The 18,027-nt window shown below is 38.2% G+C and overlaps 1 protein-coding gene across 1 annotated transcript; it reads right to left on the reverse strand.

Moving 5' to 3' along the window:
• Positions 1 to 1,831: 1,831 nt before the first annotated feature.
• Positions 1,832 to 17,253, reverse strand: LOC139123779 (uncharacterized). Its single transcript, XM_070689932.1, has 8 exons — positions 17,106 to 17,253; positions 11,290 to 11,456; positions 9,259 to 9,399; positions 8,541 to 8,670; positions 7,647 to 7,753; positions 5,522 to 5,666; positions 4,934 to 5,118; positions 1,832 to 2,062 (listed from the first exon to the last, which is right to left on the reverse strand). The coding sequence occupies exons 1-8, from the start codon at positions 17,251 to 17,253 to the stop codon at positions 1,832 to 1,834; spliced, it is 1,254 nt and encodes a 417-aa protein (XP_070546033.1).
• Positions 17,254 to 18,027: the final 774 nt, after the last annotated feature.

An 18,027-nucleotide genomic window follows, 5' to 3' on the forward strand; every position in this document is an offset into this window, starting at 1 on the left:
TAGTGAGTGTTCTAAAGGTGTCAGAGATGTCTTACCATGCAATATATGAAAAAACAAACAAACATACAAACAAACTTGAAAACATGTACGACAAGAAAATCATTAAGGAGGCAACTTAAAGCTTCCTCACAACCAGGAAAAATATACACCACTTGATGACATCTTCTACCAAACTACAGAAAACCCCGCCAGAAGGAACAGTCTTTATCTGATGCCTTATGATTAGTGGCTGTTTCCAGCCAACAAACCTAATCCCTGAATTTTGAGACTATTTCATAAAAACAATAGTCAAACGACAATCATAAATGTCAAGGACACAAAAGGCGTCTTTAATGTAGAAAGTCTCTGCGTCAGAAAGTGGAAGCAATTGAATGCTGTTGTGTGGAACATGGTTATTGTTGTTGGTATCTATCGACATCAATTGTGAGGTAAATGACTCTTTTTGAAAGACAAAATCCATAAGGTTTTCTCTGTTCCAACGTCTATTGCAATAGACCGAAACATTCAGTCGCGGGGGGGAGCACTACGTGACCTCCGACCAAAACCGTTTGCGCAGTCTGAGTCCGATTTATCATGTTTGCAGCCCACACAAGGTTTGGGACCTTTGCAGCATTTGTTGGCAGGAATACGTACCACGACGATCACAAGTCCGCCGCTGTTACAGTACAGGTTTGTTTGTCAACAGTTGTTTTCATGGTTACAGTGTTCTTAAGCAATGATCATATTTCTGTTCACATCAAAACATTGTTTCATCTTTGTTCATCAAGTGACATATTTGAATTTGAAATTGTGCCCCACCTCACTATACGAATTTTATTTTTTGAAATTTTGTAAATGAAATGAAAAGTTATCCATGCAGGACTCATTCTTGATTTTTGGTAATGAGGACCAATCATACATGCAGGGAGATCGATTGTAATAGCGGGCGAGCCACAGTCCAGGGGCAACAATAAGATGGAGGGACTGTGGTTGAAGTGATGCAAGACACAAATTAAAAGTGATCGATTCCTGCCATGTTTTGGCAAATGAATATCGATAACCCTTGTGTCAGTACTTTTATCTAGTATGATGCACGCAAAACGAATCATTGTCAAAGGCTGATGAGTTAATGCTTTAATCTTTATTCCACACAAATTTGTTTGAATGAAGCTAATGTGAAATGTGAAGGATAACATAACTGAAAAATCGAAGGACAGAAAGATGAACGTCCTCGCCATCTAGAAGTTGTAATGCCTACACTTGGGCAAGCAAGTCTTCCGGGCCTACACCAGAGCCGATTATCTTACCCGGGACTGCCAACTGTAGGACTTGTTCCCTAACACCATCGGCAGTTAAAGTTGTATTTGCCCCCCAGATGATGGCAGCAATGCCTGAGAGAGAGAGAGAGAGAGAGAGAGAGAGAGAGAGAGAGAGAGAGAGAGAGAGAGAGAGAGATTATTTTTGTGCATAATATGCGCATCAAAACATGGCTTTACACAGCAAAAACCTGACGGCATTTTATTGCTCCTGGCTTTTCCCAAAACATTACACACAAAACCAAAAGAATCACAAAATACGACATCGGAAAGTCTTCAAGACAACTTGTCAACTCAGCTTGTACATGTTTACACCGCACTGCTAGTCCCGGCTTAAACTCAAATGTCATAAATAACAGTGCACGTCACACGTATAGACGCCGTGCTGAATAGTGAGTTTTTCTTACGTGCTTTTGCAGGGAAGTAGAACAAGAACTTGCACTTTACACACAAAACCAATATGGTGAAAAGGTCAGTAAAACTTACAGCTACTTGCCACTATAAAAATCCGACAAAAGCGTATCCGTTGTAATTCTTCACACGCAAAGAGCAACATCGAGAGTGCGAGTCACAAAATATTTAATCACATGGTATTTACCTGACACGTGAGCAGCAGCCATGGAGGTGCCTGTTTTAATCGCGGTTCCTGTCCTCTTATTCTTGAGACTTAAAATGTCCACAGCAGGCGCGTACAGGTCAGTGCAAGGTCCGTAATTGGAGGAGACGTACAGACTGTCGTCCATGTCAGTACCACCAACAGTCAATGCCTATCGGTTGAGAAGAAAGTTGTCTGGATAATAACGTAATAAGATAACAGCCAGAAAATCTGTCCCCTTGGTTCATTCTATTAAAATCCAATGGAACGGACGACTGTACTTAATGTAATCAGCACTACTGCGTTTTCGCGGGATCTCGTTATATATTATCGTTAACAGTTTTGATTATAATTCATGGATTTCCAATGGACTTAACGAGGAAATTTGTATAAAAAAACCTAACAAGCATGTATTGTGCCGGGGATAGTAATGACGTTGACTATGAGGTGATAGAATGCACAAGACCAGTAATTCACAACGAAGATAGTACGGGTGGAAAAGAGAGTGCTGACTTGAACTTATACAGTCACCTGTAATCTAAATATAGCCATATATGGTCAAAGCGGCGTTCATTGGTATTCAAAATGCCTAGGTGAGGGCGTGGCCACCAGCTTAAAATCTGTGATTGGTTAAATCTGTCCATGGTAACTGTGACAAAATTTGAACTGGTTACAGTATACCTTCAACATTGTGATACCTGCGTGCATGAGTGCTCGTTTGGTTTGAACTTTAATTTGAAGTAATTTTATAAAGACAAGTTTACCTGCTTGAATCAAAATGCAGACTGTTGTGAAAGATGGTTGGTGCATTCTTTGATAATATGAGGAGGCCAGTGGAAATCATAGAAAAGAGGCGCATGACTTTCTGCAAAAACACCACTGATAGTGTTATTTTCATCACCAACTCAACGTGCTCAAAATTTCCGTGGACATGCCGACTCGAAATGTTCATCAGCAGTCAAGTTGACATTGACCTAACAGCTGTCAAGAGGATTCGTGCCGCTAAATGTTTTAAAATAAGAAAATTTAGCTCAATACCACTGTGCAAGCCTATTGGAAATTGATTCGTGGTCTTGTGCTAGAATAAATTCTTATTGTACGCCCGTGCGAATTCGTATCAGTGAGTCCGAGCGCGAGTTACTACTCATAGTTGAGCGAGGGACATATATCACATTTTTACATTACTACTCTTGTTTAATTGTGGCTCATTGCGAATGTCTCGGAGTAAGGCTGCATTCACAAACACCTCTTGAGGGGAAGATTTCGAGGGGAGGACTTGAAAACATTTACAACATGCCAGGTGAGGAATCTGATAAAAGTGACATTGCAAAGGGGGACTTGAAATTGTTTTGAGTATCAAAGTCTTTTTCCAATTTCTTCTCACACTTTCTGCCATTTCTTGCCATATCTATTAACTTGCGCCCTTCGGACACAAGTGTCAGGGTATATTAAACAATTTATTCATGATCATAGCATCCATCTTGAGGCAAAACATAGAGGTTGTCATCATTTTTATTTACCAACACCTCTGTTGTGCAAAGCTGTCTTCTATAATGACTAAACGTTTCAACTTAACCTTTCAATAACAATTGAATGGCCGCAAAGTACCATCCTCACAGCAGTATATACCTAATTCCTATTTTAAAATATAAGAACAAGGGTTTTAAATTTAAAAATATGCCTTAAAGTTAATAATCAAGATGATTAAACCGTTTGAAAATTGAAAATTAGCTCTATTTCGATTTTCTTTTGTGAAGGTGCAAACTGGTTCATTGGTCGGTCGAAATGTGCCACGGATTCAAACGGTCATGTCTTCGTATGTACATTTTTATTTCTTGAGGACTTGACAGAATGCAAATTATTAAGAATAGTGCATACCTTTAGTGTCACCAATAAAAACTAGAAACTCCAGGTGAAACAGCATTTGAATAACAATTGGGAAGATGATAACCTATATCTACATTTTCAATGAAATTCCAAAATCAAATTTCAAGCGCACACATGCACTTTTAATCACCTTAGTCTAATAAAGCACATTAATATCAATTATCAAAGTCTACAAATACACTGATCGCTAGTTTTGTGTTGTAAAATTTATTCATAGTTTCCTCATACACTTCAACGTATAGTGGATTAACATTTCGGTGAAATTCTACAATCAAATTTCATGCACACATGCACTTGTAATCACCTTAGTCTAATAAAGTACGTTTATATCATTTATCAAACATCTATAAATACACAGATTTCACTAGTTTTGTACTGTAATAGGTATTATTCATAGTTTCCTCATAGACTACAATATATATTATAGATCAACATTTTCAGCGAAATTCCAAAATCAAATTTCTAATCTTCCTCTTCTAATCAAGTACAATTATGTCGATTATTTAGGGTCCATATCACCCCTGCTAATCAAGTACATTTATATCAGTTATCAAATGTCTACAGATGAACAGATATTACTAGTTTTATATTTGAAAATACACGTTCATAGTTTTCTCATAGACTACCATATACATTTAAATAGATTATCACATACATAAATAGAGAGAATGATATAGCTTGTTTTTATGGGAATAATGTTAACATTTTGCCCAATAGACAGCATTGTATCATGACTTTATATATTTGGACAAAGCACTATATAGGCTACATTTTCCTTCCTTTCGGGGAGGGGAATTCAAAATTATAGCAACTTTGAAGTCAGAAGGGGGACTTGAACACATTGTGAATTTGTTAGTGGGGTATTTGATAAAGCTCTGAGAACTTTTTCGGAACCTCGCCTCCAGGGGTGTTTGTGAATGCAGCCTAAATAAAGTTTTTTAACTGTTCCATTTTTCAAAAATCGAAGATTTAATATTCCCTAGAGATGGCCGCCATTATGAATGTTGGTAATATTTTCTCTCGCTGCAAGCTTTACACGGCCACCCATTATTTTCCTTCGATTTCGAAAGGACAGTGTGAGCAAACGTTTAAGTCGTTTAATTCTTTCACATTCTTGGCGTGCACTGCCTATAAAGGATAGAAATGTAGTACTTACATCCGGGCTACTTGCAGGCGTATAACTGCAGGCATCATCGGCATTGTTACCAGCGGCAACGACTGGCAGGAAACCCGCCCCTTCCAGATTTTCAAGCGCGTCATTGGCAACTTGATTGAAATCGCCTGAAAACGGTAAACTTACCACCGCAGGAGCTGTTCCTCTTTCAGCTACTTCGTTGATACCTGTTGAAACGTACGATTATCGAAACGCTTACTGAATAATTAATTTCCAGTTTAATACGGTCAGTCAGTCAGTCAGTCTGTCTGTCTGTCTGTCTGTCTATCTATTTGTCTGTCTGTCTGTCTGTCTGTCTTTCTCTTTGTTTGTCTGTCCGTTTCTTTCTCTACTTGCCTGCTTTTTGTCTCTCCGTTTACCAGTCTCTGTCTCCTTTTCCGTACGTACCGTGTTTGGACTTTGCTCTGTCCCTCTCTGCCTCTCTGTCTCTGTCTTTGTCTCTAACTCTCTGTCCCTCTCACTCTCCCCCAAGTATGCACCCACGGAAAACCTCTCTCTCTCTCTCTCTCTCTCTCTCTCTCTCTCTCTCTCTCTCTCTCTCTGAGATACAGATGGGCATATGCACCTCACCTGCAATGATCGTACTCCAAGGAGCAGTTCCCGTACAGTCAAAGACGCGTACGGAGTGAAGTTGTACGTTCTTTGCTACACCGTATGTATAACTGCCAATAGTGCCGGCTACATGGGTTCCATGACCGTTACAGTCTTTGTGTTGCTGTGGAAAGAAAAGGTGAGAATCACAGAGGTTGTCATATGTCTCATGCGCCCCCGTGTTGTAAAATGTAACCCTCCCCCATCCTTGTGTCTAAAATGTGACCCTTCTCCTTGTCAGGCGTTCTTAAGCACGACCCTCTTCGCAATCACAGCAGTTTTCTCCCCAGGAAAACTCTTAAAAACAGTTCCGGCTAATTAATATGACAGTTTAATTGCTATGTAAGTTACAGACAAGGGGAGAGCAGTTGTTTTGGGAGGGAGGGTTGCAATTTATCAAATGGCATTTTAGAAGGGTCTTGCATTTGTGGAGGGTCACCATATTTTGCGCAACTGCATTAACCGGCATGATATTGCTGATACAGTGCTTCATCCAAAAAGATCAAATCATAATACATGGGAGTCTATCAGGTAAACTATTGACAATTACTCCCCACACGCAACAAGCTATATCTGTACATTTATATATGTTTGATAAGTATAGGTTATCGCACGAGTAACGGTGCGTTTGCGGTTGTTATCACGACACGTCATCAGTTTGTAAAAGTCACGAGGCCGCAGGCCGAGTGATTTTTACAAACTGACGACCAAAAGTGTCGTGACAACAATCGTAAACGCACCGTTACGAGTTGTGATAACAGATTTATACTACGACAAACACAAATTTGGCCAGAATTGCGATGGTTGCCTTTGCCGTCATTTCGACTTACGACTATTCAATTACATGTGAATTAAAACCAAGTACTGAACAGAGCATCTGTGCGGGAGGAAATTGTCTTCTAATTGGTTCGTTATACACGCCCCCTTCCGATTTTTCTAATCGTCCCTGGCAAGGGCAGGTGGTTCTCAATGGGCTATTTTTTCATATGCTAAGCGATTCATGTGAGTTGCTCAAATCGATTAATTGTTCATGAAGTTCTCACCACCTGCAATGCCCTAGCTAAAGTTTTCAGTTTCTACTTTGCTCCTGGAGTAGACATGGACACTGCTCATATTCTGATATTTCCGTCTATGACAGCGATATTGTACGTTTTGTGTCACAATATGATAAAGCAGATACATGGACCAACGGGGAAATAGCGGCGGAGAAAGCATTCACCCTGACCAAAACACATGAGCAGTCACGTTTTGCAGTTCCAATCGGCGCGATAATTCTCGCTAAAATTCAACGTTCACGTGTGCCAGTGTTACAGTCTGCGATACCTGGGGTCGGGTGAGGAATACACGTATCCGTAAATCAGGCGTTGGAAGTAGTCACATATTGAAGCGAAGGAACTCAATTCGGGTTTTGTCGTTTCGTGGTTGAAGTTCGTCGAGTTAATGGGACAGAATATCCATCACAAATTTGAGAGCTTTGTGTCGTAGCATTTAGTGTAGTGTTATCTCGCGATATACTGACACGGGAGTTCGCTCCGTTTCCACAAGTACCTTGTAACAGAATGTGTGAAAAGAGGTGCCAAGACGAATATTATTCCCGGCAAAAAGGGAACTGCTCGACTAAAAAGGGTGTTGTAGAATGTGTGAAGTGTGGTGTCAAAGCGGCAAAAGAATTTGAGAGCCAATAAACTTTGCATGGAGTATCTTTCGCAACTTCAGAAATAAATATGGCAATTTTTTAATAGGTGGTCACTCGTCTTATAGCCTTCAGCGACAATGTTCTCTCGCCGTAATTGAAAATAAACAAACGGTCCTATGGCATTCTTCAATCCTCGAAAAGAGGTTCATCACTAAAACAACTGCCATTAGCGCGCTACCTTCTCGTCCCACCCTTCTATTAGTATGCTTATTCAGCCCCGCACACCCGTCGGCCACCCCTAAAAATAATTATACCGGCCGCCGGGTACGTTTGTAGCAGCATACGTGACAATTGTCCCTGTGTTTTGTACCGTCATGACAATCACTAACTTCTGAACGGGAACTAATTGTGGTGAAGACGTTTAAATACATAAACACACTACATGTTTTAGAGATCTGCATGTCTTACGATTTTGCCAGTGAAGTCCGCAAAGTTATTGGGCTTGTTAAGGAAGTCCAAATGGTTCCTTTGTATTCCACTATCGATTACATAGACGTCGAAACCATTACCATCACCTAGATAGAAACAAAAAAAAACAACAGAAAAACCAACTACTAAGGCAGTTCTACTTTGGACATACTTGGCAAGTTTTACCAATTACAGTGGCCTCTCATTTACTATTAAGCTAAGTGCCCCATCACCATCTTAACCACAACCACCACCACCACCACCACCATCATCATCATCATTAAAATTGCCACCACCACCATCACCTCCATCACCATCATCAACACCATCATCATCATCAGTAGCAGCAGCAGCAACATAATCGACTTTTCGTATTTTTACAACTACGATATCACATGTAAACTATAGTTACCATAAGATAGTAAGTCGAGAGAACGTGTCCGTTGTCTCTATACCAGATTGCGTTCGCGTGGCTCTGTAAATATACTGACTCCGCTCATACTCAATTAATTGCCTGGCCCAATTAATTAATTCAGAAGGAAAAGAGAAGACCGTCCACCGTACAGTTAAGCGAGGGTTGCACTCGTTGAAAAATAAAAATAGCAAAGAAAGTATTTCCAAATCAAAGGGAGCTGGTGGCTTGAATTGTGCTCTGCTGTCACGCGTCGGATGACCCATGCGACCAATGAAAAGACTGCATCAAAGGTACGTTTGGCGATTGCTCGTAAAATTTATATGATGCAGCCATGTTGACCTGAGAAATCTAGATATCGTGCATCAAACACATTGTTTGTGAACATGAAAGTCGCACAGGCGCACATCCGACGACTCCCTCCCTGTAACTACATGTTGAACGGAACATAAACAGCTATAGCAACAGAAATCGCCACTAACCAGGTGGATTATACATGCCGTCCAATGGCAGATCAGCTTGGTCGATACGATCCAATCCCCAACTTTCGGCAGCAGCCACACTTACTAAAGCGTCTTCTTCAACATACTCAACCTTTCGGTCGTTCAATAACTGTGCGCAAAAATATTCCGTTTCAATTTGCGGATGTTTTACTCCTTCCATACTTCTAAAAAGTAAATCTTCCGAAAACTTCGATCGTACATGACATTTATTTCATGCTCCTAGGAATTTTCATGCATTTTTGAATAACATTTCGAACCTAAAATTGATTCAGACTTTGACAAGTACTACTAGTGGGACGAGAAAGAAGAAACCATTCTCAGTTGTAGTGATATGAAACAGAGTTTAAGTATCGACACGCTTTCAACATTACCACACACACACGTATGTATGTATGTATGTATGTATGTATGTATGTATGTATGTATGTATGTATGTATGTATGTATGTATGTGTGTGTGTGTGTACGTGTGTGTGTGTGTGTGTGTGTGTGTGTGTGTGTGTGTGTGTATGTATGTATGTATGTATGTATGTATGTATGTATGTGTGTATGTGTGTGTGTATGTATGTATGTATGTATGTATGTATGTATGTATGTATGTATGTATGTATGTATGTATGTATGTATGTATGTATGTATGTATGTATGTATGTGTAATTATTCGTGATTTAATCGCTACAGAAATCGAAGTCACTTACACTATCCAGGTCTTGTTTATCATAGTCAGGTAAGTCGATCACAAATCCTTTCATTCTGCCATTGAAGCTACTCTTCACCACCGCATTATGGTCGAAGTCACTTCTAATACGTGAGAGCATGTCGTCCACGTCAGAGTCCGGCTTAGAAATAAAAGTAACGGAAAGGGCTAGAATGAGATTAATTGTCAAAGCCACGAAGTGAGATTGAGCCATTTAGTAGACCAAGGTATAAAAAGAGGTGTTGTGTGTAGGAGAAAAGACATTTAATAGGTATACAGTAGATTGTGTTCGGAAATTCTTTGATTTGTCATCACATGCTTGGAATAGAACTGTATTGTATTGCGTTCTGGGAGATCATATTTTTGGAGGTCAAATTCAGTTGCCTCTAATAGGGTCATGAAAATGAATGAATGCAGGCAAGGTCGCTGTGTTCACTTCTTTCAAAGTCATAGATCGGACAACTTGTATGATTGCACATAGCTCGTTAAATAAGAGGTTACGATAACAACAGTTGATGGCCACTCCGAAAACTCCCGGTGTAAATATTCCGGACTTAAATGTAGCATTATTTACACAACTGGATGAAGTGGCTTTTTTGTGGAATATTTTGTCAGTTTGTATATTTTGAGGTCTCAAGTAAATCTATCGGAGCTTGGAAGATAGTGAATTTACAGTCAACGAAACATGAGCAAATTACACAAGTTACAAACTTTGGCGTACAGTTGAGTGATACTTTGTGTGAGGACCATTTTATGCTTGATCACCATATATCGATTGATTTTAATGGGGTATTCGGTGACACAGAGAATTATTCAAGCCGTCCCTTTAGGGAGTTTCCCGTTGCGAGTAAACACTTTCATCACCTAGAAAAATAACATATTTTAGAATCTGGCTGGCAGTATGTAGCTGTGTGGTAAATGCTGATGCCGAAACACCGTGGAATTCCCAAAGCTTCATTAACGTAGTATGCGCCTTGACACTGAACGACTTTAACTTTCTCTGAAACTTTCCTGACTGATACTTTCAACCATACTCTTACTAAATCAACAATGAAAGTCAGGAGTCACCGCGCAAAGTGTGGTAGTAGCGAAACAAATTACCCAACATTTTGCGATATTTGTAATTCAAAATGGCCCCCATTCCTGTGTTCACTCAATGGGGTAAAAATCAAAATTTACATTCTCGAAAAAGTAAGACTGTTAGAGTTTTTCTTTCTCCAAGAACTTTAAAAGGAGCCCCAACAACCGGTGAAAAGAATTGTAGAAATTTGAGAGCCCGACTATCTGTCCCCGAGGCGCGTTCTAAGCTAACCTAAAGAGGAATTACTTAATTATATCTTGTACGCAACAAAATTTCAATTCATCAGTAATGTAACTTTTTGTTTGATTTGCAATAATTTTAATAGTTTAGTAAACAATTTGAGTCATTCAAATTGCAGTTGTTAATTTTTTTCATTCGCCACTATTTAATACATGATAGATGACGTCACTATTATGGTGCATAGTAACTGTTATTCGGGAGTATACAACATTGAATATTGCGTGCTCTTCAGACATTTTCTATTGTGATATCTTTTTAACAAATGCTAGATAACTTCAATGCGATACAGCATATCGCAAGGCAATGATAATCCACACCAAAACAGTAAACAACAATGCGAGCTCGCAAATGGAACATCATGAACATTAACGTAGAAGTTTAGGTCGATTCAAAGACAGACAGACAGACAGACATACAGACTCAAACAGACAGAGACTCAGATAGAGACTAGGATAGATAGAAAGAGAGTTAGATAGAAAATCAAAGACAGAGAGACAGAATGAAAGAGACAGAGACACACAAAGAGACATTGACAGACAAATCAAGACTCAGAGACAAAGAGACAGAGACAGACAGACAGATATGTCTTGTAGCAAAGACTAAAATATTGACTGTTCTGGTTCAAATAAAATACGGACAGGGTTAGTTTCACTGTTTTCCATGTTGTGTCAGTAACAAAGAAATGAAGTGAAGTGTAAACAGGTAACTCACCTTCATTACAACAATGTAGGAACCAGGTATTCTATTCCGAGCAAGGGGTCTGATGTATTTTGTTGTTCTTATCCTACTCCATGCCGAGTCGAGACACAGGCACAGTAAAAGACACAACACTAAAATTTTCATGTTTTCTAATTTTTCAGTTGCTTTCTTAGACAGAACTGTCAAAAAATCAGAAAAGTCACATCAGTGGCATTATTTGGTAGACGAGCGAACCCAAATTATGGCCTTTGTCGATCGCAAAGGGTTTCATTTGTCGCTTGTAGAACATGAATGTACCGTATCGGAATCTAGTGCGCGAAAAGAGTTCTATTAGTAGCAAACGTCCGATGACAGTTTATGAAGGTCAGGTTTAGTTGGTCATATACAGTGGAGCGGAAGGCATTGGACTTCATCAGTGAATTATTATCAAAGTTGACATGGATGCACATATGTTATTGTCAACATTTTTAGTTTAATGTTATCACAACATCCGTTATTTTATGTCTAATGTAATTGCCTGCAGCTGAACTGAAGTCCGTATTGTATTTCATTTAGTCAACGGTAACACCATAGTGTTTTCCAAAATCACTCGAATTATTAGTATTTCAGCATATTCTAGGGAAGAAACGGAGAAAATGAACTTTTTTTAAGAACCAAACCAGTGAAAAATATCAAAAATAATATTTATCTAATCTGAGTAAGCACCTCCAAAATGAAAGACTTAAACTTTTGCCAAAAAATGTCCAAAAGGAAACTTTGAACAATCAGGAGTCACCGTGCAAAATTCGGTACAAGACAAACAAATTAACAAACATAATATAAATTCGAAATTCAATATGACCGCCATCCCTTTGTGTACGGAAAAAGTGAATTTTCGATTTTCACAATGAAGAAAAGTAACGTTTCAATACCTTTTAATACGATCTTCAAAATGAGCCCCAATAAGTGGTAGACCAAAAATGTTTTGTAAAGCTTTTAGAAACTGAATATCTGTCCCGAAACGCGTTCTAGCATGATAAAAATATTGCAGACCAATAAATCGTATGACTTTTTTGTCGTGTCTCGAAAATTAGTATGCATAACTATTTTGAAGGGTGCTCATGAAATTGAAGATTGGACTTCTTGTCAGTTTTCATAAGATGTGACCACGAAGATATAATAGACTGACTCTGTTTGTGATCAGTGTTCAGTCGGTCTAGATCGGTACCACTGCCATAGCGACCTATGCCTTAATTTTAGCTTTTGAACTCGAAGAGAAAGTATTCACATCCCGTCTGTTCAATGATGGTCGGACTAGAGAAATAATTACCCAGCCATATGGATAATATGACGGAATCCGCAAACTTTGCACACGGAAACGGTGATTCCTGGATAGCAACGTTTCCAACCTAAGGGAGATGGGGAAAAAATGTTAGCCTCACTTTTTTGAAATCCAGGACCAAATGATATAGAAAGAACAACCCCGAGCAATTTAAATGTTCTGAGGAAATAATTATGAATGAAGAATGGAGAGACTGTAAATTTTGTTACCTCGCTCTGACATGTGCACACGATCGATAGCAAAGTAATAAAATAGCTAGGCAATAAAAGAAGTAGCCGAGCAAACACCGAAACGATGCAACATAGACAAAGATAAAGTATGTTACTTACCGAAGAAAAGTATTTCGACTGCGAACAGCAAATGTGCCGGATACTATCAAAATTATGGTTTTATACACTAATTGATCGTCCACTACTAGAAGACACGCGTGGTCTATCACTGCAACAGCAAATGTGCCGGATACTATCAAAATTATGGTTTTATACACTAATTGATCGTCCACTACTAGAAGACACGCGTGGTCTATCACTGCAGTTATAAACGAACACAATTCGAACTAATTTGGGATAATTGGATCTCAATATTTTTCAAATTTCTCAAAAATGTAAGGTGCCTTATAGTTTAATGTTGCATCATTATTATTGCATGTTTTAAATGTATATCTTTCATATTACATTACGTTATGTTATATATATATATATATATATATATATATATATATATATATATATATATATATATATAATAATAATATATATTAATACATTACGGAAGCTGCATGGCGACCACGGGCTTCAAAGCAAATGCAATTACTATATTTATAGCATATAAAGCATAATTTATTACCTTTTTAGTGATTTTATGTGTCACTTTATGTTCTATACGTGCATGAGACTATTCTTGCAGGTTTTAAAAGCATATTTTGTGATTTATTTCCTTCTAAGATTAAGGCTGTGTGGTGGTCGTTTTGCAATATGGCTTCTAAGCAAATCCATATACTAAATTTTATGACATAAAATGCACAATTTATTACCGATTTAAGTGAATTTTGTGTAAAATATTGTCTTTTTATGGGCCTGAGACTTTTCTTCCGGGTTTTAAAGGTATATTTAATAATTCAGTCCATCTCTTAATGGAAAACGTACAAAATTTAACTATTAAACTAGCACTCATGAAACCATAGCCTACTGTCAAAAAACTGTTTGGTACTTTTTCAGACCAAATAATAATTTTAAAAGTTTATTTTGTCAAAATTAGCGTGATATTAGTTTAGGCAAGGACAACTTCAAAGTACTGTGCCAATCAGAACACTGCGATAACACCCACACCTACCGGCATATTCTCCAGTACAGCCATATTTTGTCAACTTTTGACAACTTTCAGCGATAGGAGATGGGCTGTCCTATAGACTCGCCAAGTGTCACCTTGGTATTCCCGTCCCCAGTATCTTTGTGTAGGTCTATTTGGCAAATTGTACATTTCCTGTCCCCATATATATGAATACCTAATATGCATCATGTTTGGCATGCCGTATGAGTGTCAACTGAACTGGAGGAATTAAATTCTGTGATCGTTGCTGCTTGCAAATAGGTCCGATCTTCCATCATTCATATGCATAGCTGTGTTCGATCTATCATACATACATTCAATAAACTTTTAAAACTGCAAGACCCTCATCACTGACTGATGCCGGTTGTTGAGTGAGTGTTCTAAAGGTGTCAGAGATGTCTTACCATGCAGATTTCTTTCCCTTCTCTGGGACAGCAGATGCAGTATGGAAACAGCGAAATGAAGGCAACTTTCTTTCTACCTTTCTACCTTTCTTAGTGATATGGTATGGAGAGTAAGTCAATGTGGTTTCATGACAATGGCAAACATGGTAAGACACCAGTGAATCGATAAAGCTTTGACCCTCGTCATGTGATCTGGTTCCTGCAAAAACGGTTTTATGTTTGTGTGATTCGTCTTAACGGTGTTTCAGGACCAAAGAGAGGTCCCTTCATCAGTCGCTCGAATGGTTTTGTATCCGGCATGTTAAGTTTGATGGTAGACTGGAAAACTATCTGGATGCAACTAAGATCATTATAAAGGGGAAATTCCTTTTGAAACCCACATCAGAAACAACATGACTCGAGCAGAAAAGACTCATCCGAACAATCTGTCCAAAAACAAACATATCACAATAAAGCTGCCGATAAAAAGAGGCATTTGCGATTGCGAATATGATAGATAACATTAAGAAATAGAGAAGACCATCTAGACCACTAGAGAGCTTCAAAATACAAACTATTATGGTAAAGCAACACAGGGCGACGTTAACTATATGGTAGACATGAAAAAACAAACAAACATACAAACAAACTTGAAAACATGTACGACAAGAAAATCATTGAGGAGGCAACTTAAAGCTTCCTCACAACCAGAAAAAATATGCACCCCATGATGGCATCTTCTACCAAATTACAGAAAAACCCGCCAGAAGGAACAGTCTTTATCGGATGCCTTATTATTAGTGGCTGTTTCCAGCCAACAAACCTAATCTCTGAATTTTTAGACTATTTCATAAAAACAATAGTCAAAAGACAATCATAAATGTCAAGGACACAAAAGGCTTCTTTAACAAGCTAGAATCAATAAAAATACCATAAAACCCCATTCTGATAACATTAGACGTGGTATCAATGTACACAAACTTGCCACAAAGGAAGCCACAAACGTCGTGATGGTGGCGATGGACTCTAAAATAGCACGACCCAATACAAACGATGTCAAAGACCACAAAAAACCTGCATGAAAGCCCTACTGTCGATTATTCTCAAACACTATATATTTGAATTCAACGGAGAATACTATAAACAAGCCTGTGGAGGCGGAATGGGCTTACCAGCCTCACAAGAAATAACTGACACCAGTTTCTATGCAATTGAGTGAATTATATTAAGCTTACATCTCCACTCGGATCAAATATTCCTTTGAAAACATTTAAGAGACGCCATTTTCACTATTTACATAGGAATAGAACGTGAGAACTTCTAACATTTGTCGAGGAGTAAAACACCCTGCACCCTACATTCAAATTCACGTTTGAACATTCTATCGACAAAATCTCATACCTTGACTTTGTGGTCTTCAAAAGTCAGAGATATAATTGAGTGAGTAGGATCGATTTGAAAAACCAACACGAAACCGACTGGCACGTTCCAATATTTATTAAGAAGTTCCTACAACACTTTCAAAGGTCTTATTAAAGGTAGATTATTTTGATATGCTTTCACATGCAACATCAACGTGGACTTCATCGAAATAGTCGATTTCTTCACACGAAAACTTCAACAACGAGATTACAGAATAAAACAGAAATGTCTGGTATCAGAAAATAAATTAACAAAACAGCAACTATACCTTCATGACAAAGATAAGAATAATGACGTAACATCGAAATCTATCCACACAACAACCTTTAGTCCATTCATCAAAATCATCCTTATCAAACAATATTCAATAAGAAACTGAAAATAATTAGGGGCGATCAAACAACGGCCACATTTTTTCCAGAAGAAAAACTTATCATAGCATATAAAAGGAATAAAAACAAAAGACATCCTCTTTCAGGCAAAAATCAAACACAAGAATAATTGAAACGAATAGTCTGAGCAACAAACCATGCAACAGTCAGACCACAACATAAAGATTCTAGCAAATCTTTTTGATAAACAATGGCTAATGTCAAACTAAACATATTGGAATACAACAACATTCGAGCGACTAACGAAGGACCCAAAATTGGTCCTAAAACACCATTAAAACGAATCACAGAAATATAAACCTGTTTTCCCGAGTGTCCAGATCACATGACCAGGGTCAAAGCAATATCTGTTCATTAAACCACATTGATTTACTCACTATACTAACAAAGGTAGCCCTGTAATCCTTTGTTCAGCTCTCCCAGACTGGCTCTGATTAAGTGCGACTCACGGATAATAGGGCTGGTTAATTAGCATTTTATATTTGTTCCCCCACCTCTTGATGTAAGCTAAATATACTTATGGTCATAAAGAATTCTGATATGTCATAAAGATGTCAAAAATAGCAAAAGAGTGGTTTGGCAGTGAAGATCTTTCATTACAAATTTTATTTTTAGTTTATTAACACATTAAATATACTTTTTGTACTGTAATTCACTGGCAGAGCAATTTTCTGACTCAAGAGTGGACAATGTCACAAAATAAACATCGGAAACAGACTCAACATAGTCGAAAACATGGGTATAGCCACCAAAATTGTTAAATTCAGATGATAATCCCCCAAATCATCAATGATTTCATTTTTCCGGAAGTTGATTTGGCGGCCATCTTGAAAAATGGCCGCCATATTGGATTTTTTGTGGCTAGCGTTTTTTTCTTGAACAGTGATCTAAAATGTGGCTACATGCAAATTTTCTTGCTCGTGTCACAATTTGAAATATTTTCTCACTTATCCACTCTATTACAAGATCCAGCCCTTCTACCTCTGGTCACAACTGTTGGGAGTGTCTGTATATCATCATCACTACTGTCCTCAACTTCAAATTCACTACCACTACTGCCATTGAGTACATGAAGTACAACATTATTGTCATCATCACTGATTCCAGCTGAGCTAGTTTCACATGCCATATTAATATTTACTCATTAGTCAAGCAGACCAGCCAATTTCTGGCATTCTTGCCGAAATTGTTGTTTGTTGTCTAGCTGTTAGCTAGTCCTTTTACATCATATTTCTGGCATTTTTTTGAAACTGTTATTTGTTGACAAGCTGTCTATTCCGCTCTGCGTCTATGCACCCCATAGACGTGTGTACATATGCCTAAGAAGAACCTCCGGTATATGTACACGTCTATGGGGCGCATAGCCGCAGCGAGAGCGGAATAGACCACAGGTAACTATAGTATCAAAACATCTAAGAATCCTCATTTTTCTTCTACATAGGAAAACAGCTCTGTTGACAGGATTACATAATCTACGACACTTGCTCCATTATTTGAAACACAAGAGTAATTACAATGTTTGTCACCTTGGAATCGTCCATTTACAATATGCAAATCTATTTGTTTACAAAGCTCAACCAGCTGTCTACCAAAAGAATTTACAAGTTTATCCTTCGATCGACGTGGCAAGTCAAAGGTATCTGTTTCATAACCCGGACATAGGTGTACATCATTATCTTGTACAATATAATCCTGTAATTCCACCGGTACGTGCATTAAAATCGCCAACTACAATCAAATAAAAGTTGTCGAGCTTGTCATAAGCATCTAGGATAATGTGCTCTAAGTTTTCAATACCATCTAAAAATCATGTGTATACATTGGTGAGCGTTCTGGCGGTACATATACAGCGCATAACAAAATATCCATGTCAAGATTAAGAATGGTTTTATCAATGGTGACT

This window comes from Ptychodera flava (genome assembly GCF_041260155.1).
Source record: "Ptychodera flava strain L36383 chromosome 23 unlocalized genomic scaffold, AS_Pfla_20210202 Scaffold_23__1_contigs__length_28996876_pilon, whole genome shotgun sequence".
In the NCBI taxonomy this organism is placed as follows: domain Eukaryota; kingdom Metazoa; phylum Hemichordata; class Enteropneusta; family Ptychoderidae; genus Ptychodera; species Ptychodera flava.

Coding starts and splice junctions, on each gene's coding strand:
- LOC139123779 (XM_070689932.1), bottom strand. CDS start 17,253: ATGGCATGTGAAACTAGCTCAGCTGGAATCAGTGATGATGACAATAAT. Junction 5,667..7,646: donor CGGACTTCACTGGCAAAATC/GTAAGACATGCA, acceptor TTCTTTCCACAG/CAACACAAAGACTGTAACGG. Junction 2,063..4,933: donor CGCCTGCAAGTAGCCCGGAT/GTAAGTACTACA, acceptor CTCAACCGATAG/GCATTGACTGTTGGTGGTAC.